The 26673-nt window shown below is 36.6% G+C and overlaps 1 protein-coding gene across 1 annotated transcript in view; it reads right to left on the reverse strand.

Annotated features, from left to right (window-relative positions):
• fam172a (family with sequence similarity 172 member A) overlaps positions 1–26673 on the reverse strand; it is a 716959-nt gene that overhangs the window by 210959 nt on the left and 479327 nt on the right. The window contains exon 9 of the mRNA XM_039759350.1: positions 8636–8752. Within this exon, the coding sequence (XP_039615284.1) occupies positions 8636–8752 (117 nt within the window). The remainder of the gene's footprint in view (positions 1–8635; positions 8753–26673) is intronic.

Here is a 26673-nt window from a genome sequence, read left to right on the forward strand (position 1 = left end):
TACCTGAAGCACATAGGGAAACTGTTTTGCATCTGGCACATTCACACATCTTGGGGGCACCTCGGTGCCGACAAAACTAGAGACCGGTTATCAAAGCGATTTTATTGGCTTAATATGGGAAAAGATGTTGAACGATTTTGTACTTCATGTCCAGACTGCCAGATCGTCTCTGCTTATAAGCCTCCTCGGGCTCCCCTTTGTCCTATGCCCATATTGGAAGTTCCCTTTCAGCGTGTGGGATTAGATATTGTGGGACCATTACCTAAGACTAAGGATGGGTACCAATATTTGCTGGTGTTGGTTGATTATGCGACACGATATCCAGAAATGATCGCTGAAAAGGGCCAACTCTTCGGCTGTAGCCAAAGCACTATGTGAAACGTTTACTCGTATTGGTATCCCTAGAGAAATCTTAACTGATCAGGGCACACCTTTCACTTCTCGTGATGAAACAATTGTGTGACAGCTTTGCTATTAAGAAATTGAGTACTACTGTTTACCATCCTCAAGCGAATGGTTTAACCGGCGATTTAACAAAACATTGAAACAGATGATCAGGCGAGTTGCTCATAATGATCCCACAACATGGAACACTGTCCTACCGTTTGTTTTGTATGCGTGCGAGAATCACCACAGGCGTCCACTGGCTTGAGTCCCTTCGAGTTGTTATTGGCAGGCGGCGCGAGGCATCCTGGATGTGGTGCGTGAGGAATGGATAGGAAGCGAGAGAGCAGCTAAGGGTCCAAGCTTTGCAGATCGACTAATTTCGTTGCAAGACAGAATTTCTATGCTTTCCTCTATTGCTGTGGAACACCAACAACGAGAACAGGAAACTCAGAAGCGTCTTTCGATAGGCAGCAAGCTCCGTGAGTTCAAACCTGGCGATCGTGTTTTGGTACTGGTTCCCTCGGATCCACACAAATTCTTAGCTAAATGGCAGGGCCCGCCATTATTGAGGAGCGTATGAGTCCAGTAAATTACAAGGTTAGAATACCGGCGGCGCAAACCATTCCAGATTTTACACATTAACCTCTTGAAGGAATGGCACGACCGACAAGAGGTTAACACTTCCTTGGCTGCTGTTTCTCAGTCCGATGTTACCATTGGTAACGATCTTACTGACACGCAAAAGACAGAACTGTTATCTTTGATAGAACGGAACACTGATGTCTTTTCAGATTTACCAGGCAAGACTAACATTACAAAACATAAAATTACCACTGCACCTGATGTTCGCGTACAGATGCGGCCGTTCCGGATACCGAAGCGTGAAATATTGTCTTGAAGAGGTAAAAAGATGCTGACACTGGGTGTAATTCGTGAAAGTAAAAGTGACTGGTGCAGCCCAGTCGTATTAGTCCCAAAGCAAGACGGTTCGGTTCGGTTCTGTATCGATTTCAGGCGCTTGAATAAGGTCTCTAAATTGATGCTTATCCCATGCCCGTGTCGATGAACTGTTGGAAAAACTGGGTCAGGCGAGCTATATCTCCACGCTAGATCTCACGAAGGCTATTGGCAGGTGCCTTTAGAGGCTAGCAGTTGTGAGAAAACGGCATTTGCGACTCCTGACGGACTCTATGAATTTACAAGACTCCGTTTGGTCTTCACGGGCACCTCTAACTTTTCAGCGTATGATGGATCAGATCCTACGTCCTCACTCTGAATATGCTGGGGCATACCTTGACGATGTCGTGATTTTTAGCAATGATTGGAAAACACACTTAGAGCGGCTTCAAGCCGTTCTTGAAAGCTTGAGACAGGCTGGCCTTACTGCTAACCCTAAGAAATGTAAACTAGGCATGTCCGAGACTCATTACTTAGGCTATTCTATGGGCAAGGGTTTACTTAGGCCACAATTAAGGAAAATAGAAGAAATGCTTGTTTACCGAGACCTGAGACACAGAAACAAGTGCGCGCTTTCTGGGACTCGCTGGTTACTACAGAAAATTCATTCCAAATTTTGCACATAGAGCTGCTCCTCTTACAGAACTTACTAGAGGCAGAAAAACCGACCTGTCCTGTGGACAGAAAATTGCGAACGTTCTTTCAACGATTTAAAAAAAGCATTGTCTTCTTACCCGGTTCTAAGGAACCCGGATTTCACAAAAGATTTTATCTTGCAAACAGACGCAAGTGCATTTGGTGTGGCAGTCCTGTCACAAATTTTTGATGGAGAAGAACATCCAATCACATATTTGAGTAGGAAATTACTTCCTAGGGAACGCAATTATTCTACAATTGAGAAAGAATGCTTGGCAATTAAGTGGGCTGTGGAAGCGCTTCGCTATTACTTGTGGGGACGAAACTTCACTTTGGTAACTGATCATGCTCCACTCCAGTGGTTGTACCGACAGAAAGATACAAACTCTCGTCTAATGAGATGGTTTCTGGGTTTACAACCTTACAGTTTCACAGTAAAGCACCGACCAGGTTCTGAACACGCCAACGCAGATGTATTATCACCACTAAATGAACCTAGTACAGAGAGTCGCTTGATTCACAGGAATGTGAATAAAGCTGAGGGGGAGGGTGTGAGTTGGATTGCTGATCGCACCCCAAATAGAGACAGACGCCCCTGGGAAAACCACAAACCCTGAAACACTGACTACACATTGCTCCTTATCCTTGCACTATAACGCGTAATACAAGCCTCGCGCGGTACTCCGCCGACTTATAAGCCTTGCGCAGTGCCTGTCAGTTTGGGAATTGATTGTTTGCTTTTATCTCTCTCTGCTCCTAGCGGAACTGTTATATCTGACTTGTCATGGAGCACGTTTAAGCTCATGTGTTTGCGGTGTCTGAATAAAAATCCTTCTTTTTTTTCTACGACCTTCTGTGTCTCTGTGCAAATCTGTGACCCAAACGTGACACTGGGTTGTGGGGTAGGGTAGACGAAATGAATGGCTCCAAGTCTATTTTGGCACAAAACCTTCAAGCATCTGCTAGGAAGCTAAAGATGAAGAAGAAGTTCACCTTTCAACATGACCACAACCTAAACCAAGTATCAAAATCATCATAGCAATGGATTCATTAAAAGAGGATCAATATTTTGGAATGGCCCAGCCAGAGCTCAGGCCTTAATCCAATTACAATTATTTGGGTGACCTGAAGAGAGCTGTGCACATTAGATGCCCTCGTAATTTGACAGTGCTGGAATTTTTTTGTAAGAAGTAGTGGGCAAAAATTGCCAAGTCCAGATGTGCCAAACTGATAGACGCTTACCCAAAGAGACTGAAAGCTATAATAAAATGAAAAGGTTTTTCAATTAAGCGTTAGTTTAGGGAGTGTGCACACTAATGTAACCAGGTTTTTGTATGATTTTTCCCCTTTTTTTCACTGAACAGCTTCTGATTTGTTTTCAACTTCTTTGTATAGATTGCAATTCTGCAATAGAGGTGGAATAAGTTCTGACAGGATTTATCTTGGTTTCATTTTTTATTACACAAAACCAGTGACATTGTCAGGGGTGTGTAGACATGTATATCCACTGTAGTTAGAAATATAGCTTTGTGCAGAAGCTTAATAAATAAATATTATTTTATTATTAAAAACAACAACCCTGCCCTCTGAAATGCATACTAAAATGACTAAAAGTAAAGAAAATAAAAAAAAGAAAAGCATATAACTTGGCAAAAAATAGTAAGAGCAGTCACAGTCAAGAGTGAGGTACTATAAAGGCATATTACTGTTGGTATAAAGGAGCCCCAGCTGTGTTTCTTGACACACTTCAGTTGAATAAATCATTGGCTGGAAGTACGTGTGTCAGACAGAGGATCAATACAAAAACAAATAGTAAATATATTTAAAAAAGCAAACTTTTCTGTCACAGAATATGCTTGATCAAAATTACCAAGTATATATTATGGAATTGCTCTATCAATATAAATGGTTATGTGAAATATTTATCTTGACATTTTTTATTAAAATTGTTCAGTTTTAAAAGGTACACTGTATCACAACTACCATTTAAATTAGACAATGTCTGAATTAATTTTCAGTAAGAAATAATACAATACCAATAATGATTGACATTTGCGATTTTGTAAGCCTATAATGGCAAAATAAAGAAAAAATGTTTAGTGCAATCCAAAGATAAAGATTAACAAAATAAAGGAAATGTAACTAATTTAACTACTACACATACAAATATCAACTGTCCCCAGGCTAGTATTTTAATAAATGACAGACTCGCTACTGCAACTGAAATAGCAAATAAGTTGAGTAGAATAATGCAAATTGCTTTCGTTATTTATTAACTATAAACACATTTTTTTCAATTGGAGCCCTTTCCTCAGCAAAGGTAAATAGTGTTTTGCTGCTTCAAGCTTGGTACCTGCCATTACAGACAATATCTGCTTTTCATAGTAGCATGTTTTGTATATTGGTCACATGTATGCTATTGTAATATTACAGCATTAAAATAAAGAGGGCAAGGAGAATGTGGATTTCTACTAACTCAACTATTGGGGTGAGAACCTACATCAATGCAATGCAACAAATTAATAGAAGAACAAATACACAGATCACAAGAGAAAATGAGTAGAGGGATGTAACTTCATACAGGTTAATGAAGAGTCAGAGAGCCCTAATATCATGAAATACATCAAACAACTAAGCTAATGAGACTAAGGGTTTGAGACCCATATTATTATCCAATAGCCATAGGAACGTATATGGATGTACTGCAAAGAGGTAAACAATTTTTAAATAAATTATGATGTTGTAAAATTGTTTAATAAATATGTGGTTTACTCCATAAAATTTTTACATTATTTACTTTCATTTTCTACTTTTGTTACCACACTATTTGATGTTGCAGGTGTTTCTCTTTTGTTTAATATAAAGAGACAGACCTCCACCCTATTAGCAAGCAAGTCAGTTGTCTGCAGAATTTAGGTACATTGAATGGACATTACTTTTCAGCAAATAGGGGTGTAACAAGTAACAAAAACATAACCTGCACATATCAGAAAAAAACTTAAGATGAGATTTATACATTATGCTGATAAGAATTTCAATTGATTTGAAGGTAGCACATGGATATTACAATTCATTCACTCTGGCCTTATAGATGATAAGCATTAAACCAAGCAATAAGCACCAAACATTCTATTTGTGAAACCTACAAATACTTACAATGTAACATGTGGTGAAGAATAACAATAAGTGGTTGTGATCAAAAAAAAGCAGCCAGCTGACACATTAAGCCAGCAAATGACTTTAAAGGTGAAGGCATGAAATACCCAGGACACGATGATCACTTTCTGTATTCACTGAAGGTGAAAAGAATAACTCACTATGAGGTAATGCTTTGGTGTCTCCTTTGACTGAATATTTTTTAAACACAAGCCAGCATTAAAACAACAAGTTTAACTGCAACTTTCAAAGCTTTATGGTGGATGGAAAAAAAATAATTTAAGCATGAAATGATTATTGAAAAGTATATGGCCTAGTTTATGTGAATGAGACATTGGCATGGACAATACATGTTCAAACCTTTGGCAACACACAGAGTAGTATAACTGAAGGCTTCTTAAACAATGCCTTTAGTGGGTCACCTTCCAATTTTGTTTTGACAACCAGCAATGTCAGTCCTCTGTGTCTCTTCTATGGTGAGTTTGTATAGGCCCCATGCATGCAAAAGTTCAACCTAGCCTACTCTACATACCAAGTGTACCAATGTTCACTTTTGTTTTCATGATATTATATAATATACACACAGCTGCACTGTATTATAATGCCAGGAATAAACTGTTTAATTTTTACAAATCATGGTCAAGCAACAACTCACACTGCATGGCAGAATCACCAGCTGTATGTGCGCTCAAACTGTACAAGCACGTCTGGCCTGATTTACATGCTGCAATACGGATGCTCAGACTATGCATGTACATGACCCCAACAGACAATTTTACCCATCCAAAAAACATTATGGCCACAGGCTTCTTGAAATGTCAACAAAGAAAAGAGTTGTGTTCCTGACACTTGCCATACTGTGCTCTGAAAGTACACAGAAAAGAAATACACATAACTGAACAGGCAAATGGTTGAGACACAGACAACAGGGTCAGTCTATTTTAAATAGAGTATTAGAAGTATGCGGTTTATGTAATTTACTACTGTGTTTATTTTGTGTTCTTCCAGTAAAGGCTTCCTAAGATGCTACATGATATTTACATTTTTTAAATCAAAAATGTGAAAATGAGCATGACACAGGAAATGAAACTGCTTATAATATAAGAGAACTGAATAAACTTTCTGATATGGTAGAATTTCTTTCAATTTTATGAGAACCCAATCATAAGATGCAATCGGGCATCACAACCACTCTCTTCCTGCATGTGAAACAACACCCAATGAACCTAAAATTAGGACCAACTCCGAAAACTCATGCCAAAATCGCACAGTGTTGGCCCAGTATTACTCACCCATAACTGTATATGGGTCATTATAAAAGAAAAAGCATTTCAATTGATACTATAATGCCTTTTCATTAAAATCTGATGAGTTACATTGGTCATGCTATTGTGACTGTCCAACTCTGCTCCTCACTCCCTTGTTGCTTCCTGGGTCTTCCTGAAACCAAAACCATCGATTGACATAAACCGTGATGGGCAGTTAGCAAGAGGTTGGTACAAAATGTTTAGTATTTATATTAAAAACCAGAAAGTTTTCAAAAAGCAGTGCATCAAAATTAGTCCATAAATGAATAAGTCTGTAAAATGATGTGGAAGATGAAGGGTAAAATCAATGAATATCCCAATAAAACGAGGTTAAAATCAAGGGCAAACATCTTGTTTTAAAAACTACAAGCCTCGGTACATCTCTCTAAAATCCGACATGTCCTCAGTTTACTCTCAATCCAGCTCAGGTTGCTGTTGCTAGTCAGCTGGCTTTCACCTGGCACTGTACTGAACTTTGTTCCTTGCTCCCTCCATGCTGCAGTCTTGTCAGGCTTCTGTGGAGCCGCCCAGAGAGTGCTGAGCAGGAGCAGACTCTTTTCCCCCATGGAGTGTCTGGCCACACTTTCTGCTCATGGGGCTCACTTTCCTTGTCTGCCTGCTTCCTCTATCATTTTGTACCAGCTCCATTCTGTTTCTGCCATTTTCTCCTTTCCTTTTCTTTAACCTCCACATTTTACTTTTTTATTGTCCACCTCTCTGTCGTAAAGGCACCCTATATAGGCATGATTAGGCGTAGGTGCTAGGTCAAGGTCAATAAAATTTGTTGTTCACTTCAGAGGCAATGCGCTTGAAATTTGAAGTAAACTTTTTCCTATTTTAGTCATTATTTCCTTTGTCTGTACTATTTTTATCAGCTTTTCTGCTCTGGAATTTACCTTTTGTATATCATTTTTCAATACCGTTTACCTGCCTTATGTTTTTTTGATTCCCTTCTAATTTGTTGATTACCATTTTGGAATTTTAACTGACCACTACTAAAGATATGGCCAATTGGTTTGCATCTGAAAATCTCCATTATTCACACCAAACCTTCATTCTACTGATTTGTATATTTTGTCTTAAATGTTTGCATGGTGAATGAAAGATCCTGTAAGAAAAATGCATAAGTGGACATTTAACATTTCCAATAATTTATGTAGGTTTGCAATGGGTACTCCAGCTCCCTAAAGATGTGCAAACAAGATTTACTACATATTTAAATCTGCAAATGCATGAGTGATTGTGAGTAAGTGTGTGACTCCCCAGTGATGGACTGGTAACTCATGCAGGGTAGGCTTCTATTTGTGCCCACTGCTGCTGAGACAACTTTGACCAGGAGAATGAAGTCAGGAAAATGAGTCTTTCATATTTGGCAGCATATGGTGAATATCTTTTGTTGCCCCATGTAATTTTAGAGTAGACAATTAGCAAATCAATTGCTTTCCATACATAACATTTTTCTTCATACTTTTTATTAATAATTTCAATGTTTAATTGTTCGCATGATGACTCTAGTACATGACTCGTCAGTGCTAAATGGTAGCTAATAGTTGTTAAAGTTTTTCATGATAACTAATTAGTTTATTCTTATATTAAGGAAATTACAGATTGTAATAAACACACTATAAATTAATGATAAGCAATAAAAGGATGTGCATTTCCATATGTTCACAGGCATGAAAAAAGAGGTCTCTGGAACCTTGACTGATGTTTTTCTGAGCAATGCCAAGTATTCAATAAAAACTATAAAAACTTCAAGTAGCAGATTGTCACCAGATATATTTACATAATGCATTACACTACTGTCCTCCAAAACACAAAAGGATCTTAGAACTAGTTAACTGGAAAAAAGCATACAATTACTGTTGTTCTGTTAAGGTTAAACAAAGTAACAGGCAAGTCCAAATAAAGGACTAAAAAAAAACCAAGAAAGTCGCCTGAGCACTAAAATGATTAATGAATGCCACCAAATACAAACAATTTTCCTAAAAGAAAAGCTCAGATTACATCAGTGGACCCAAGCTGATGCATGTGACTTTGAATAAGAATATATTACAAACTTCTGGCCATGCACTGAGCTGTTGCCAAGCAATAAAACCAAAAGAAAAGTCAGAGCATGACACTGACACTGAACTAACACAAAGTCACTTTAAAATAAATTTGAACTTAACATATCAAATTGTCTTACATACCTCCTGCATCCACTCTAAAATGGGTTTTCCAGCTTCTTGATGCCACACACTATGAACAGAATCAGTCAAGGCCACAGCACAAATTCTGTTCTTAACTTCGGCTTCTCGCTGAATCATCTAAAAGTTACAAAAAGTCATACTTTAAAAAAAATAACTGACATTTGGTATGCTTATTAAAAGTGGGCAATATCTAGTTTTTCAAAGAATAAACTGGGACAACTGCACAGTGCAGTTACAAAAGTAATGTCTAACATTAATAGTAATACTGCAGAACATTGATATTTAAAAGTAACTTGAATTTTTATCATTGATGAATTTTACAGAAAAAAAATAAAATAAACAACAAAGGTTGGAAAAGTTAAATATTTCAAGTTGGCAATTTAGTTTTAAAAATATGTAATAAACATTTAGAAATATAAAAATGTAATTCATTAATTATAGGTTTTACTATTAATGCTAATGAAGAGAATTAAAGAAGTGGGAAAAAAAATCATTTTTTGTTACAAAATACCTCTACCTTTGCAAGTACAGATGTTTTTATAGTTTTAGGGGTAATTTTTGTTTTGATTCAGATGAACTAGTGTGGACCATGGGACAAAGCGTGCTGCTGACAGGTAGAGACATACTATAGGAAAAGTGTCCCAGGGATCCGAAACAAAAAACATAAATCAACATTCACCAATTGTAACTTAAAGAGTATATGGCATAGCGAAAACTACAGGAAGAGAAAATGTCTCATGACTTACAGATTGATCTGAGCTTAGGAACGTTGTTGTCTTTGTAAGCCAGTATCAGAGCTTTTAAGGTAATGCAATATTAAAAAAGAAACCAGAGTAGATAATCCACCTAAGTGATAATGTTTTCATTGCTTCTATTGAAAAATAATAATAATACAAACAAATACACAGGACGCCTCTTATTCTTTGTGAATCATATCTTGTTTAATTCATTAGCTGGCTACATATGGAATACTGTTCAGCTTCAAAAGAACAAAATACTTGTCAAGCATGAATTGTAGGTGATACTGTTGAAGGTTATAAATTCTATAATAAAAAATGGAAGTAAATGACTATTGTACAAAGTTGCTTCTTCCAGTAAAATAGCCATATGGGGCCCAATGTTAATCCTAGCATGCAAATGGGAACTCCAGAAAAAGGCATTAGGTCACATTTACCCACTCAACTCACTCAGACAGGGTCAGTATTCTGTTATCAACCTAAGATGGTAAATCTTTGGGGTGTTAGAGAAAACGGCAGCCTGAATGAGGACATGCACAGTCCAATCCACACAAATACTGTCCAGGTCAGGATTTGATCACAGGGCTATGGTTGTGCAGGAGCAGTGTAATTAGAATAAATTGTTTATTTTTAAAGAAAAACACTACAGTCTGTTGAGCTACCAGCAGCCCACCAATGAGTGGAGTCAGAGCTAAAGTGGATAATAAGGGAAGAGCCTGAACAAAATGTATCTCCTTATGTTGATGATGGGAAACACTCTGTCTTGGATCCATACTGACTGATGCCATTCATAATAAGTCTACAGTGGGAATTTCTTAAGTTCTCTGGGTTCAAAATGAATCTGAACAAGAGTGGGTTTTTTTCCAGTGAATTCTCTTGTTTATTTGGCTAAACTAAACACTTAAAATACAAAGTAGTTACAAGAAAAATTAAAATGCCTTCCAAATTTAGGATGTATTTACCAATCAGCTCCATGTTTTTTTGAAATTTTTTTTATCGGCTGATCATTTACTATACTTCATTTAAATGTGTTCCTATTCAAACATTCATCCATCAACCCATTTTATTAACTTACTTATTCCAAATATTGAGCCACAGAGGGCAAGAACCTACCCTGACAACGCATGAAACAATCCTGGATGAGGCACCCTTTCTTTTTATTATTTAGGGCTTTCCCAAAGGAGTTATTACCTTTAAACAAATTTGAAGTTTCAGTATAATGCACTGTTATACATCAGTAAGAAAACAAACCATTGCTATATTTAAAAGACTACATTTAACAGCTCTGCTGAGAGACCTCTTCTGGGGACTGGAGTAATGTTAACAGTAATTGGGGACTGGAGTAATGTTAACAGTAATCTCTTGAAATACAGTGGTGTGAAAAACTATTTGCCCCCTTCCTGATTTCTTATTCTTTTGCATGTTTGTCACACAAAATGTTTCTGATCATCAAACACATTTAACCATTAGTCAATTATATAGCACAAGTAAACACAAAATGCAGTTTTTAAATTATGGTTTTTATTATTTAGGGAGAAAAAAAAATCCAAACCTACATGGCCCTGTGTGAAAAAGTAATTGCCCCCTGAAACGAATAACTGGTTGGGCTACCCTTAGCAGCAATAACTGCAATCAAGCATTTGCGATAACTTGCAATGAGTCTTTTACAGCGCTCTGGAGGAATTTTGGCCCACTCATCTTTGCAGAATTGTTGTAATTCAGCTTTATTTGAGGGTTTTCTAGCATGAACCGCCTTTTTAAGGTCATGCCATAGCATCTCAATTGGATTCAGGTCAGGACTTTGACTAGGCCACTCCAAAGTCTTCATTTTGTTTTTCTTCAGCCATTCAGAGGTGGATTTGCTGGTGTGTTTTGGGTCATTGTCCTGTTGCAGCACCCAAGATCGCTTCAGCTTGAGTTGACGAACAGATGGCCGGACATTCTCCTTCAGGATTTTTGGTAGACAGTAGAATTCATGGTTCCATCTATCACAGCAAGCCTTCCAGGTCCTGAAGCAGCAAAACAACCCCAGACCATCACACTACCACCACCATATTTTACTGTTGGTATGATGTTCCTTTTCTGAAATGCTGTGTTCCTTTTACGCCAGATATAATGGGACATTTGTCTTCCAAAAAGTTCAACTTTTGTCTCATCAGTCCACAAGGTATTTTCCCAAAACTCTTGGCAATCATTGAGATGTTTCTTAGCAAAATTGAGACGAGCCCTAATGTTCTTTTTGCTTAACAGTGGTTTGCGTCTTGGAAATCTGCCATGCAGGCCGTTTTGCCCAGTCTCTTTCTTATGGTGGAGTCGTGAACACTGACCTTAATTGAGGCAAGTGAGGCCTGCAGTTCTTTAGACGTTGTCCTGGGGTCTTTTGTGACCTCTCGGATGAGTCGTCTCTGCGCTCTTGGGGTAATTTTGGTCGGCCGGCCACTCCTGGGAAGGTTCACCACTGTTCCATGTTTTTGCCATTTGTGGATAATGGCTCTCACTGTGGTTCGCTGGAGTCCCAAAGCTTTAGAAATGGCTTTATAACCTTTACCAGACTGATAGATCTCAATTACTTCTGTTCTCATTTGTTCCTGGATTTCTTTGGATCTTGGCATGATGTCTAGCTTTTGAGGTGCTTTTGGTCTACTTCTCTGTGTCAGGCAGCTCCTATTTAAGTGATTTCTTGATTGAAACAGGTGTGGCAGTAATCAGGCCTGGGGGTGGCTAAGGAAATTGAACTCAGGTGTGATACACCACAGTTAGGTTATTTTTTAACAAGGGGGCAATTACTTTTTCACACAGGGCCATGTAGGTTTGGATTTGTTTCTCCCCAAATAATAAAAACCATCATTTAAAAACTGCATTTTGTGTTTACCTGTGTTATATTTGACTAATGGTTAAATGTGTTTGATGATCAGAAACATTTTGTGTGACAGACATGCAAAAGAATAAGAAATCAGGAAGGGGGCAAATAGTTTTTCACATCACTGTATACTAACATTGATGGACTTCAGAAAAGAAGAGAAAGAAGAGTAATGACACCCATTGAGCATGAGGGAAATTGCAGAAGCCAATTATCTAATAGGAGAAAGAAAAATGAAAGTTCTGGCATCCGCTAATTGTTAAGCACACATGGAGAAGCAACATGCTGTAATCATGACCTACTGGGACTGGAACCTTGATCTTCTGAGGTCAATCTGTTTCTAGTATGAATAACTGTGAGGAATTAAAAGAGGAGAAGTAACATTGTCATTTAAGTGTTGAAAGAGAAATCACTATGGCCCTGACAATTAATTAAGTAAAATTGTTGAGGCAGTTTTACATAGCACAACTGCAGGTAAAGATGTATGATCTAAAGCAAGATTCAGTATACAGTCAAAGAAAGAAAATTCCTTTCTGAATCAATTGTCTAGTTCAGAGAATACAAACCATCGGCTGTTACCTCCAATACATATGGAATCCACTCCCTGAAACAAAGGACTATTGGGCTAACTAATATGGTAATAAGCTGCACACAAAAGTGTGTCATGCCTATTAATTTTATATTTTGATTTGCTAACTTCATGTACTACAGTGGATTTCTCAATCTTATTAAACACGAAGAATTAATGCTTAGCTGGTGCTATTCAAAAAATTATTTATAACCTTTTAGTATAACTGTAAAACTACAACTGCAAAACTACATTATTACAAAAATATCATCCATGACATAAAAACATTTATTTATTTTGACCAAAAATATTTAAAATATGTTCCTGTGGTGAATATACAGCAGACTGCACAATCAAAAAATTACTTTTTGATATGCAGCATTTTGAGCATTATGGGGAGTATTTGTTTAGCCAAGCTTGATATATTGCAAACAGGTTACTGCTGCTACAGCCATTAATAAAATGGAGCAAAAATTATTTTGGAGGCCTCCAAATCCAAAGATATATGATCACCTCATGTGAGCAAAATTCGTATAATAGAAACTTTGCACTTTTAAGTAAATTAGGGGAAGAAATTGAGACTGGAAAAGATACAATTGAAATGTTATGCTACAAGCGATTTTTATACTTGATTTAAGTACACGCAGCTATTCACAAGCAATTACTAAAAACCTAACACACATGGCACACAAACCAGCTATCATTTTCCAAAATGAGCACTGTGCAACCCAGCAAACTCAATCTTAGTTCTTTTAGTTTGGATAACAAAATAGTTTTAAGTACAATTAGGTTTTATTTTACTTAATCGTGATGAATACAAAAGGCCCATGCACTGCACACTTCATGAATCAAGTAATGGTGAGTCAGGCACTGAATACATAGATGGAAACTTTATAGAAAAATTTTTATTCCATTAAAAAGAAGTCTGTGCTTATATAGGTATACTAGTAGACTATATTCACTCTATCACAGCTTTCAAGAAGCATGTCATGGTTAATAATGACTAGCAAAATACCTACACTTCGCAGCCGCGAAGTACTGACTTAAAATTTTTATTTAGAAGAAAATTAAACCTTTTTAAACTGAGGGAAAATATACTAATAATTATTTGTTAAGGATCTCTTTGTATACCACATTTTGAGTTCGGCCCCCCGGTCCTCCGGTTGTAATATGACCAAGCTGTGCACTGAGCTTACTCTTGAGCATGCAATGTACAGTTGGCCATGTGAACAGTAATCTTGTTTCAGATCTCACAGCTTGGATTGCTGCTGTCATAATCGGTTTGAGTTTCATGGTTTGTTTCAATGACGACATTATTTGCAGGACTTGTGTTGAAGTGATATTCGGCATCTGTCAAGCGTTGTAAGTATACCACCTGTTTCATCGATAACTTCACATCCAGCTTTTGAGAGTTTAAACATTCATAAAAATCAAAGTGTCCACTACTGAAATCGTCACCTGTGAGTCTAAGATGTTTAAGAGGCACTGGCAGTTGTCGAAAGGTGTAAAATATTTGGCCATTTTGGTACACATGAAAGCGACAACCGAACAATTCAGCGGCAGCCATCAACTCACATGCAAATCCATAGGTGAAGGGCTTAAGCATTTCACTCTTCTAGTGCTAATGTGTAGTATAAGTATCTCCTGTACCGTCATCAGTCCACACCTTGAACCTGTTCCAGTCATTCAATACATAAGACACAATGTTCCTCCAGATATCAAGAGTAAGCCTGATATGGCCGTGCAATATGTAACACAGAGAATGGAAAAGGCAGGTGCCATCTCCGGGCATGGAAACCACTCGGTAAGTGACAGTTCTTTGATCAATGGTGATCACCTCGATAGACATGTTAATGGGGGTACGGTTGGAATGATAAAGGAAATGGGTACCTGAACAATGTAAAGTAAGTCTAAAATACCTAAACAATAACTATAATCGTAATAAACAAACAATAAATCAGCGGAGAAGCCGTGGATTAAATAAAAAGGCTGTAGTTATCAGCAGGGAGACGTGAATCCTGTGGCGAAGCAAGGAAGGGAATGTAGAGACCGGAGCGACAGACGGCCTTATATAGGCAGGCAGCCAACAACGTGGGAGGCGTTGGGATGGGGGCCCCAATGCCGCCTCACATGGTGACCGAGCTGCAGGCTATGGACGTATATATGTACGTAAGTAGGATTCAGTTAGCGTTGGGAACCCGCGTACCAAATTTCTTGAAGATGAGCCCATAAGTAATAAAGTCCGTTGAAAAGTTCAATATGGAGGCCGACAGTGGCATCATACCACCAAAATAAGTACGTACATTGGTTTCGGTTAGCGCAGGGAAGCAGCCTACCAAATTTCGTGAAGATGGGGCCATAAATAAGAAAGTTCAACATGGCGGACGTTGTCGACCGTTATCGACTGTTATGACGTGTAGAATTTTGAAATGAAACCTGCTTAACTTTTGTAAGTAAGCTGTAAGGAATGAGCCTGCAAAATTTCAGCCTTCTACCTACACGGGAAGTTGGAGAATTAGTGACGTTGGAAAGTTCAATTTGGCGGCCAACAATGGCGTCATACCATCGAAATAAGTATGTACATCGGTTTCGGTTAGCGGAGGGAAGCCGCCTACCAAATTTCGTAAAGATGGGGCCGTAAATAAGAAAGTTCAACATGGCGGAGCCTGCCAAATTTCAGCCTTCTACCTACACGGGAAGTTGGAGAATTAGTGATGAGTCAGTGAGTGAGTCAGTGAGTGCTTTGCCTTTTATTAGTATAGATTATTTTAATCTTAAAGAATATTACCAATGGATAGGTTCATGTCAAAGCAACCCTGCCTTTTGTGTTTTTCTTACTTTAGGCTCAAGGTTGCCTTTTTGAGTTTTAGGCAGAAGAATTTCAGTGTGCAATTACAGAAATCATACTTGTTTTTGCCACTTTCACCCCATTATGGAATTAGCTCACAAAGAGATTTTTGCATGTATGAGAGTGAAATAACTACTGATCAGATGAGGTGTAATCGTTTAACTTGCATTATCACCCATTCGTAAGAGGAGGAGAAAACATACCAAGATAGATTGCTTTTTAATACATTGTTCTACAGTACATCTTTTTCTTCTTTCAGCTGCTCCGGTTAGGGGTTGCCAGAGTGGATCATCTTATTCCATATCTTCTTGCTCTGTTACATCCATCACTTGCATGTCCTATCTCACTACATCCATAAACCTTCTCTTAGACCTTCCTCTTGCCTGGGAGACTCTATCTTTAGCATCCTTTTCCCAACATACCCAGCATCTCTCCTCTGCACATGTCCTAACCAACGCAATCTCGCCTCTGTGACTTTGTCTCCAAATTGTCCAATCTGAGTCGATATAACCCCAATAAATGAATGGAGGCTTTGCATTCCTTCTCTGATTGTAATGAACACTTCTACAGATGTAAATCAGTCTAAGCAAACATCTATTTACTAACTGGGGGCTATAGTTTTTGTTCGTATGGATGGGAGGGCATCACACGCATCCTTAATTATGCATAAAGAAGTGTACAATGTGGGAGGTACTAGCAGCACTAACAACAGTTGTAGCAAAAAAATATTGAGGCAAGAATCAAAGGAAATGGTTATTTGGCTGCTCTATACCGGTGATGACATGAGCTGTTTCATTTGTTAATACAGAAGGAAAATTTATTTGGTGTTTCAGTGCTTCGAAGGACAAGGCACATCTAATGTACCTATTAATACAACATGTAATATGTTAACAGAAAAGCATAATTGCCAAAACAGAGCACGACAAGCAAAACAGTATACAGTAATCCCTCGCTATATCGCTTCGACTTTCGCGGCTTCACTCTATCGCGGATTTTATATGTAAGCATATCTAAATATATAACGCAGATTTTTCGCTGCTTTGCGGCTTCTGCGGACAATGGGTCTTTTTACTTCCGGTATTTGCTTCCTCAGTTGGTTTGCCCAGTTGATTTCATATAAGGGACGCTATTGGAGGATGGCTGAGAAGCTAACCAATCAGAGCACGCAGTTAAGTTCCTCTGTGCTGATTGGCTCAGCGACAGAGCACCGAATTCGATTCCGCGGCGTTAACCAGGAAGTCTCGTCTCGCTCATTCAGCATCAACGTGTTTTACTACTACGTAAAGAGTTAACTTTTCTGCTCTTTTGTGTTTATCTTTGTGCGTAGTGAAGCCCTTCATTATGACTCCAAAACGATCTGCTCCTGCTACTGCTTCGGGGCTGTTCCCAAGCGCCAACGGAAGATGCTAACGACTGCCGAAAAGGTAAAACTTTAGGATATGTTGAAGGAAGGGAAAAGCTACGCTGCTGTAGAACACCATTACGGCATCAATGAGTCCACGATTCTTTTTATTTAAAAAGGAGGAAAAGAATATAAGATCTATGGCCACAGTGTCCTTTTAACCATGGCGCAAAATGAGTTGTAAGTGGATGTAATAAGGCAGTAGTCCGGATGGAATCTGCTTTAGGGATTTGGATTGAAGACTGCCGGAAGAAGAACAACGGCAGTGCTACACAATCGCCTGAAAAGGCTCCTTTAGAAGGGCTGTAACACTCTCCTTTGTTGTGTAGCAAAATTAAACTCATTGTTATCGGGCAAGTCGTCGTGTCATTGTTGGTGAGTAACCATAATTAATTTTCTACTTACAGTACTTAGTACATGTACTGTACGTCCGTTAGTGTCACTGTACACACATTTACTGTATACAATTTGTCTTGCATTGTACGTATTTATTGCTGGTGGCCTGTCTATAGTAATGTCTGTAACATATGTGATATCGGAGACGCTCGATATCTTTAAATTAATATTTAGGTTTTACTGTATATAAACAGTTTGTTTACATACATAATTTCAATCAATCTTACCTAATATCTAAGAGAATACAAAAGGTTTATGCTGTATAACTGTGCGGGGAATATTTATAAACAGTGTGGGAGAGTTTACAAGGGCTTAAAATATATAAAAATAACCATACAAACATATGGTTTCTACTTTGCGGATTTTCACCTATCGTGGGGGTTCTGGAACGCAACCCCTGCGATTGAGGAGGGATTACTGTACTACATTGCTAAATATGAATCTGCAAAAACTGAATTTGTGTCATTCATTTAGTTTTTGAAGGCAAATTAATGTTTATTAGCATAATGTATAAGTAAAAGCACAAGATATATTTGAATGGTACGATGAAGGTAATGATGTCTTACAGTTAGAAATTTTGTGAGTACAAGTAACGGCAGCCTAAGTAATTATCTAATTCTGGATTTGTACTAAGACATAAGCAATAACAAGTCTGATCACTCACATAGGTAACCTTGAAAACAGTAAAACAACAGCTGTTCAACTGAACAGAAGTCAGAGAATAAATTTAAATGAGCAAAAGCTAAAATACATCATGTAGTTTAAAAAAAAACTTTTAAAAAACAATGCTGAAACTGTAACACCACAATTTGCTGTTGCACTTGGCGTAATCCCCATCTCTGCCACACATTAAAATTAAATCCCTGTACTGTATTTTAATATTTATGAATGCCAATACTAGTTCACATGAAAAACAGTTGGGTAAGTACTTAATGGATGTACAGTAACAGTATTTGAAAGCTGCTGTTTCTGTTAGTATTTATATTTTTTCTTTTCTATTAAAGTATAAGGCATAATATTGTTCACTTAAATAATGTAGGTACTTTAAGAAAAAGCCATTTAATGGTATTTCTGTTTCTGCCATAGTATTGAAAGGTATTGAGTACTGTACAATTTCAGTGGAACCAGAAACAATTCTGCTATCATGACATCCCTAACAGGTAGTACTTCATTCTCTCTTTGAGGCCTTCGTTTGGCCCTCTCTCTGTCACATGCTACCATATCATACCTGGCAACCCTTTGTAAAGCAGTAAAACTGTTACACCATCTTTACACATCTTTCAGTTTCAGTATACCATTATTTTCTTCTCACACTACCTGGGTACTTGATTTAAAAACAGGTAATTCTGTGCATCGTTCTCTCAAAGTGTAAAGATCAACCTTTGTCCAAATGCAAAGGTTTAATATTCCAGGTCATGAAACCACTACAAAAGTAACATACAACATATTTTGATTATATACACAAATGGACAAGTCACATTTTAAAAGTTTTTTCTAAGTTCAAAAAACACATCCGGAAAGAATCAGTTCACAGGAATAAAGAGTTGCTCAAATGTTGCATGATCAGGACGGAATTCATATTGGTCTTCCTAGATCTTCCATTCTAGTAATGTAGCACAATATATCTTGGTAGGCTAAGAAGTGTAATCCACCCATAACAGAAACACAAACTCTTATCACATTTTTCCCACTGTACATTTTTATGGTCCTGCTACTATGGGCGTTTCTAATTACTGTGGCAATTTCAGCTTCAAAGATGGATCCAACCCTAACAAAGGTTTGTGCTATTGCTTCTAGCAAAGTGGAAGCATCCATTGGGTTTATGATTCTTTAAAGTGCTCCTTTTATTATTCAACAAAATTCATATCTGAAAACAGCATTTTCTAACTTTTGCTGAGAACAAACTGAGTGATGTCATGCCTAACCTTCCCGAGATTTCAAATCATTTGCCTGAAACTCTTCGAGGCTGTCCGAAAGCCATTGTTCATGGCTGCAGCCAAACTGCACTCACATACATGCATTCTCTTTGCTCAGTGCTGTAGCTGTTGCTTTTTCAACCTAGCAGAATACCTCTCTGCAAAATTTCAAGACTCTCCTATAAAGAAAGAGGAAGGCCTTTTTTTTTAACTTGACGGCTTCCATTATCATTGCTATCCACCAGCAAATCTTAATTTGCTAGAATGGCAGGCACCATCAAACTTTAGCAAGAGCCATTTGAAGCTGCCTCCACTACTAAAATCAGACGACATGGCTACAGTGTTGATTCTTGACCTTTGGCCCAGAGTGTTCTTTACCCAGGCACAAATATGAACATCCTTATTTTGGAATATGATTTTTGAGAAACTACTGCTAGCACTCACTGTAATTTCAGCAATGTTTCTTCACCTGCATTCAGATCAGGTAGTCTGTTCCTGTATTGTAGTTATTGCCCTTGTGAGTGCTGAAGTCTTGCAGCAGAACTACCAAGTCAATAGATGGCACTTTTGATCATCAAATACAATGTCTCTAATAGTCAGAGTATTCTGATTATTTGCTTGGTGCACTTGTTAACAATTGCATGGCACGAATGTGTATGTGCTTCATTGATTCTTAGAGCTATATTGTCTGGATAAGTGTGTTCTTCACAATACTACCCATGGCAAACTAGTCTAAGGGGTGGGGCCAGAGAAAGATCAACCCATAAATAATAGTTATGAAGGTTGCAGTTACAGCAAATTTAAGGGAATATCACTCAGGACAGCATTAACTGAACACACTGCCGGAGCTAGGCCTGAAATTAGTGTTTGTTAGTGAGCGCCTCTTGGTTCAGTGCCCCACATAACAGTTATGGCTGGGCCAAACACAAAAAATAAAAACAGGACTGAGAGTAGCAATTAAAAATAAGTTAAAGATTAAAGCGAATTTTATTACAGGAGGACAGAGAGATAAAAATGACAAAGACAAAAACTGTTCAAGCAAACTCATTGTTGAAAAGGACATGCAAGAAAATTGAAACCAGAAAATCAGTATACAGTAGCACAACACATTGAAACCGTTGTTTTTTTTAATTCAAACATAGATAAAATGTATATGCATGGCACTGGTATATAATGTCCCAGGATAATGTGTTAACATGTTGTGTTGTGCAAAAATTTTCACCCAGCAAACAGGACCAGTGCCTACAACCATTTACAATAATGCACTCCAGAGAGAAAGTAAAATAGCATTGCGATAAAGAATGTACATAACAGATAATAAATCTTTTCTTAAAAATAGAAAATAATAACAGAACTCAAACCCTAACATACTTCATAAGAGAAAAATGCCATTTCCAAAAGAAAAAAATATGAATAGGACTCTGGGAAGTCCAAAACATAATTTTAATAATACTGACATTGACAACAATAACCAAGTCAATGAAGAGAGGGTTGGGTTCAATACCAGTTATTTAACAGTCTTGAGTGGGGTGGATCCCAACCATACTAGACACCCGACAATGGAAACTGGGTTTTAGGAGACAGAGTTTAACTTCTCTGGATGGGAAGAAACCAGAACGTTTGTGGGAGGCTGACACAATAATGGCTAGATTTAATCAGACTTACTTCTACACACAGCATTCATTTTGGAATCAATCAAGGGTTGCCTCTCTCCCCTACTCAGAAATTGACCCATTGGACTGATGACCCATGGGAGGTGACATTGGTGGATGTGGGAATGCTCATAAAGTGTTTATCTTCTGACCACTGCATCACCATGTTTCCTTTATATATAACAGTTCATATTAAACATATATAGTTTTTGTTCCATCACTTCATTTTTCATATTGTTTTTGCATTACAGAATATTCTACAAGAATGGCACTGTATCAAAACAAATACAAAAGCACTTCAAGTGGTGTTCAAGATTTAGAAACTAAAAGAAGCACTGAAAACCTTTGCTTACAGGTGGTTATAGTTACTGTTTTAGGCTTATCAAACGTTTACTATGTAACCAACGGCCTATAACACACTCTGGACCACATATTTCCAAAGATGAATCTGGAATGTAAATTGAAAAATACAACAGCCATGCAAACTAGGTCTCAGCTGCAGAAGCTGTGTTTGTCAAAATTATCTGAACAGAATGTAAATGAGATGAAAGAAAAACTACAGTGGATGTGATGGGATTAGCTTTATTACTGAAAAGACAACGGATATAGATGATAGGTGCAATCATCAACAAATGAACAATTTCTATTGAGCCAGGCATATGAATAGGTTTTTAAATTAAATAAGCAACAGAATGATTGTTTTGATCCTGGATGGCATCTGGAAGATTGTTTGCCATGTGGGAAACAGCAGATAAGCACCATGATAACTTGAAATCAATGCAATTTCACAAAATTCAAAGAGCCTAACAAAAACTACTAAGAATTAAGACTGGAAACAATAAACATATATCAATGGATCACAGTAGACAACAGATTGTTCTTAACGATTTCAACAAAATAAAATCATAACCATGTGCATCAGTAGTGTTACAAAATGTTCACAATTTTAACCATAGATGGAAAACTCCAGCAAAGTATGCAGTTTAATTCTACTCTTTATGTCAGCCCACAATCATAAAATAAAGATTTATTATCTATCTCAGCTGTAAAGTTTATAATATAATACGTAAACCTTATACCAACAGCAATGCACCTACATAATGCCTCACTTTTTTCTTTTTAATTTTCTTGCTTTATAGTCATTGTGTTGTGTGTTCAGAGTAAAGTGTGTGTCTATATTTATTTATTTACTTGTTTATCTACCACCTATTTATGTATGTATTTATTTAAAGAGCTTCTATAAAAAGCCAAATTTCTTCTAGGAATAAAATAAAGCTCTATCATATCATTATATCAAAGATGCCTGGAAAGGCTTAGGCACTCTCACATGTGTCAAGGGCTGCTTATAATCACTTTATCTTTCTGATGTCCTGATCTTGGTCACACTACATTTACATAGAGTTTGGGGATACTGCTTCTCACATTGTGTATTACAGTAGCATAAGGGTAAGTAAAACATTAAATTAAAAAAAGAAAAAAAAAAAGTTTTTGTTTTTTCAGAATTCCATTGATTCCAGACATGAATTGGATTAATATGCTTTGAAAATTATGATAATGCTAGCTTAAGACAAGTAACTGTGGTGGGCAAAAGTAGGTTTACAGTTGTGGGTACGCAAGGCTGGCAATTTGAGCACTTGCGCAATTGTAACTAAGTACACTGTGCCATTGTGACATTCTTTTATGTTAATAAAGTTATTGTAATTATAATAACCTATGTGTCTTTTTCCATACAAACAACTGTAAACCTACTTTTGCCCACCACCGTATATTAAAATGTGTTTTGGTTATTTCATGTGATTCTTTATGTATTTTTGAGTGCTGAATTCAAAAATGAAAATCATTTTACTCTATCATGTAACATTTTTTTCACAAAACACATTTATAACTGCTTATTTTTAATTACTTTCACACAAAATGAAAAATTAATATATGTTAATGTTAATTTGTTTGAATTTAATATTCTCTAATATTAAAATCTATGTTTAATGTAAAACATTTTTTAACAGTTATTAAATACATTGAGCACTATTGGTTCATATGAGGGGACATGAAGGTCCTGTGTATCTTACTTGGTCAGCAGTCAGGGAATATAAAATTCCCAGGTTTTCTCCGTGAGTGGGACAGCATACATAAGAATTTCCAAATGGTTCAGAAGAAATAATCAGGTAAGAAAAAAGCTACAGTTTGGTGCCAAAAATATCACCACACCTAGCTTGAAATATCCAGGTAAAGTGTTTCTTACCACCGCTTCATATTAAGCTTGGTTTGATGAACAGTTTGTCAAAGCGCTATCAAAAGATGGAACCTATTTAATGTATTTGTGCTGAAAGTTACTGGATTTGTCTGACGCTAAATGGTAAGAGGGCATTTTTGCTGAACCTGATATTAGAAAATTGATACAGAATGTAATGTTGTGATGAACAACCTGCAATGAGATGTTTGGGTATCATTCAAAAAAGTAATTTTAAGTTTTAGGTAACAATAAGCATCCAAATTATAAAGAAATTGTTAAAAATGTATTAGTTACATTTAAGGATTTGGGTTGTATTTGCATAAGTCGAATATGGTGTTCCACAGGGCTCAGTACAGAAAACTTTACTGTTTTCACTTTACATGGTTCTACTGGGAACTATCATTAAGAAACATTAACATTAATTTTGACTCATATGCACATTATACCCAGTTATACCTTTCTATTAGACTATATGATGTTTCTCTGATGCTGTTCTTAATTGTTTCAGTGAGTTAAAGGAGTGGATAGGTGAGAATTACTTGTCTCTGAATACAAAAAAAACCCCAGAAATTTTAGTAATTGGAGGGAATAATGCTGAACAAAACAAAATTCTGTCACTTTTTAATTCAGCAGGAATCACCATCTATCATATCTTTGGCACAGTTATGGCTTTTAAAATACACATTGCAAAATTATCCAAAACATATTTTTTCCATCTTAAAAATGCTGTAACATTATGACATTTTATAAATACACAGAATACTGAGAAATTAACTAATGCATTTATTTCTAGTAGAGCTGACTACTGCAATGCTTTATTCACTGACTGTTCTAAATTATTCTTTATGTCACGTTCTGTTAATTCAAAATGCTGCAGCAAGAATTATTACATGAACCAGAAAATACAAACACCTAACTCCAGTTCTCAAGTCCTTACACTGGCTCCCAGTTAAGTTTACTCATTTTAATATATAAATCCTCAAACGGCCTAGACTCTGCTTACTTATGTGAGCTTTCCATTGCATACAAACCGAAGCACACAATTAGATCTCAAGAGGCTGCCCTACTTAAGATTCCAAACATTAATATAATAACAGTGGGAAGTTCAGCTTTTAGTTACAGGACCCTAAAGCTGTTAGATGATCTGCCTGCTAGTATAATAGATTCTTAGCTTTTACATCAAAGGCTGAAGACTCAGTATGACTAGTGCTGCTGATTAGCTGTGCATAATGCATTTCTGTTTGTTAGTCATTTGTACAGTAATATTCATTACTGTATTTATAAACCATTACTAGCCCTTCTCTATTTGGTTTCTCCTCTAGGTATCTGGATGTGGCACTTGGTGCCAATGCTCTACTTCCAGGCTGCTATCTTAAATATGGAAATGTCATCTCGGATAAGGGAGCATTGAAATCATTGGATGGAAAGATTCTCTCAACTGATTGGATAGCCAGCTCAAACTCCACTATAGAAAACCCAGGAGGGTGTAGACAACTTTCTCTTTTAAAATAAGAATCTGCTCCATTGTCAACTGGCCTCAGTTCATTAATTAATTAATGGGCAAATAGTTAGTTTCCATTTATGTTTAATCAGTTTCTAACTTGTTTTCTGTAATTTTTAACAAATCTGCATTTTTATGTGTAGTAGTTCTGTATTTAGCAATTAGTACAATCTAAATCTGTATATTAACTGAAAACTGTTTACAGTGCTCTGTGCCTGTACTCAGTAAAGAACACTATACAAAAATGAGTTTTAATTGTTGTAATTCAGCAAGCGAAGAGCAGGGTGACAGATTCCGTCTTGATAACAAGGACATGGAAAGAAGGTACCAGGGATGTTAAGGAATGTCAGTATGATGGCAGACTAATGCTGGATGGTTCATAAGGATGCACCAGAAAAAGTGCACAAACAAAAGGCCACCACATGTAAGTTTTGGATTAAAAAAACTAAGAAAAGACAAAGTCTCAAGAAGTTATATTTAAATCAAAGCTTATGCAATGTATGTCTTTTTTCTTGACATATAAGTTTAAAAAAGTAGACTGAAAAATATTTGCATGCCTAATTGATTTTGAGCAATACTGTATATATGAATAAATTGTGCAATTTGTTGAATTTTAATTACATTTCTTATTAATTTTGTACTTAAATGTAACATGATGGAAATAATTATATTTTTTACATGAATGCAAATAAAAATAACTCTTTACAATTAAAAACAATTTTTATTAAATTAATTACACTAAAAATGTTAATTTTGTTCAAAACAACCTGATCTATGCTTTGCAGTCCAGGAAAATCTAGGAAAATTTGAAAAGTTTTGGCATGATAGGTATTCAGAGTGTTAAAAAAGCTTTGCTCAGTGGCTGTTTCAACTAAAACAGTTGCTTCAATAATAAAATCATTAAAAAAAACAAGCTTTCAATTCCTGAGAAAGAGGTGCTGCATTTTATATTTTAAACATATGATCCAATAACCTCCAACCAGCTAAAACATTCTGCAAAATACTGAACAGTTTTAATCATCTATCATGGTTTCAAAAAATTGAGATATTCTAAAATGTAAGAACTTCTGTTTAATCGGTTTAGATTACTATCTTTCCTCAATAATTCAGCTCCTCTTAATATAGGATAAGGCCATCAAAATGCAAATGTCAACAATAATAGAGACAGATTTAATTAAAAAAACTTTATTGTGTTCATTATCTGTTTACCCTGAATTTTAAGCAGTCACTTGATGAATGACTTGACTCCAGGTTGGATGACAGGGTTGTAAGATATTAATGTATTGGGTGTAAACACCTTTGGGAAACAGGGAGTGTACAGCTAATTTGCAATAATTTTCAGATTCTTCAATATCTTGTCATCTTGTGAGATATAGATGATTTTTAAGGATTAGTTTTCTTAAGCAATTTGTTTTTCTTTTTTAATACTGTTTACATGTTTGTGTTCTTTCTGGGTTGTAGGTTGCATTTTTTTAAATAAATAATAGGCCAATTTTGAAGAAAATAATATTTAACCTAGTTGGAAATCATTTTCTTTGTGAACAGTTTTCTTTTAATTTGATCCTAGAAGTGCTTAAGTTGTAAAAAAACTTTTATAAGTTTAAACAAATTAGCACTTGCATCTGTGTATTCATAAATACCTTGAGATGAAATGATAATACAATGAGGACAAGAACTCATCATACACATTCTATGGATGTAAGGTTTATATTTTTTCTCTTGTACAATTTATTTCTTAAGAGCTACAATTACCTTAATGATTAATGGCAGTACATCAGTCATTATAAATTACTTCAGAATGAGTCAGGAATGTGGGTTTGGAGCACATGAGTTGCACCATCTGTACTACAGTTAAGTTTCTAAACTGTAGATTATAAAATGCCTTTATTTACATTTTCTACCACCTGGCTTGAGGTCAACTGTCT

The sequence above is a fragment of the Polypterus senegalus genome, chromosome 7 (genome assembly GCF_016835505.1).
Source record: "Polypterus senegalus isolate Bchr_013 chromosome 7, ASM1683550v1, whole genome shotgun sequence".
Taxonomy (NCBI): Eukaryota; Metazoa; Chordata; class Cladistia; order Polypteriformes; family Polypteridae; genus Polypterus; species Polypterus senegalus.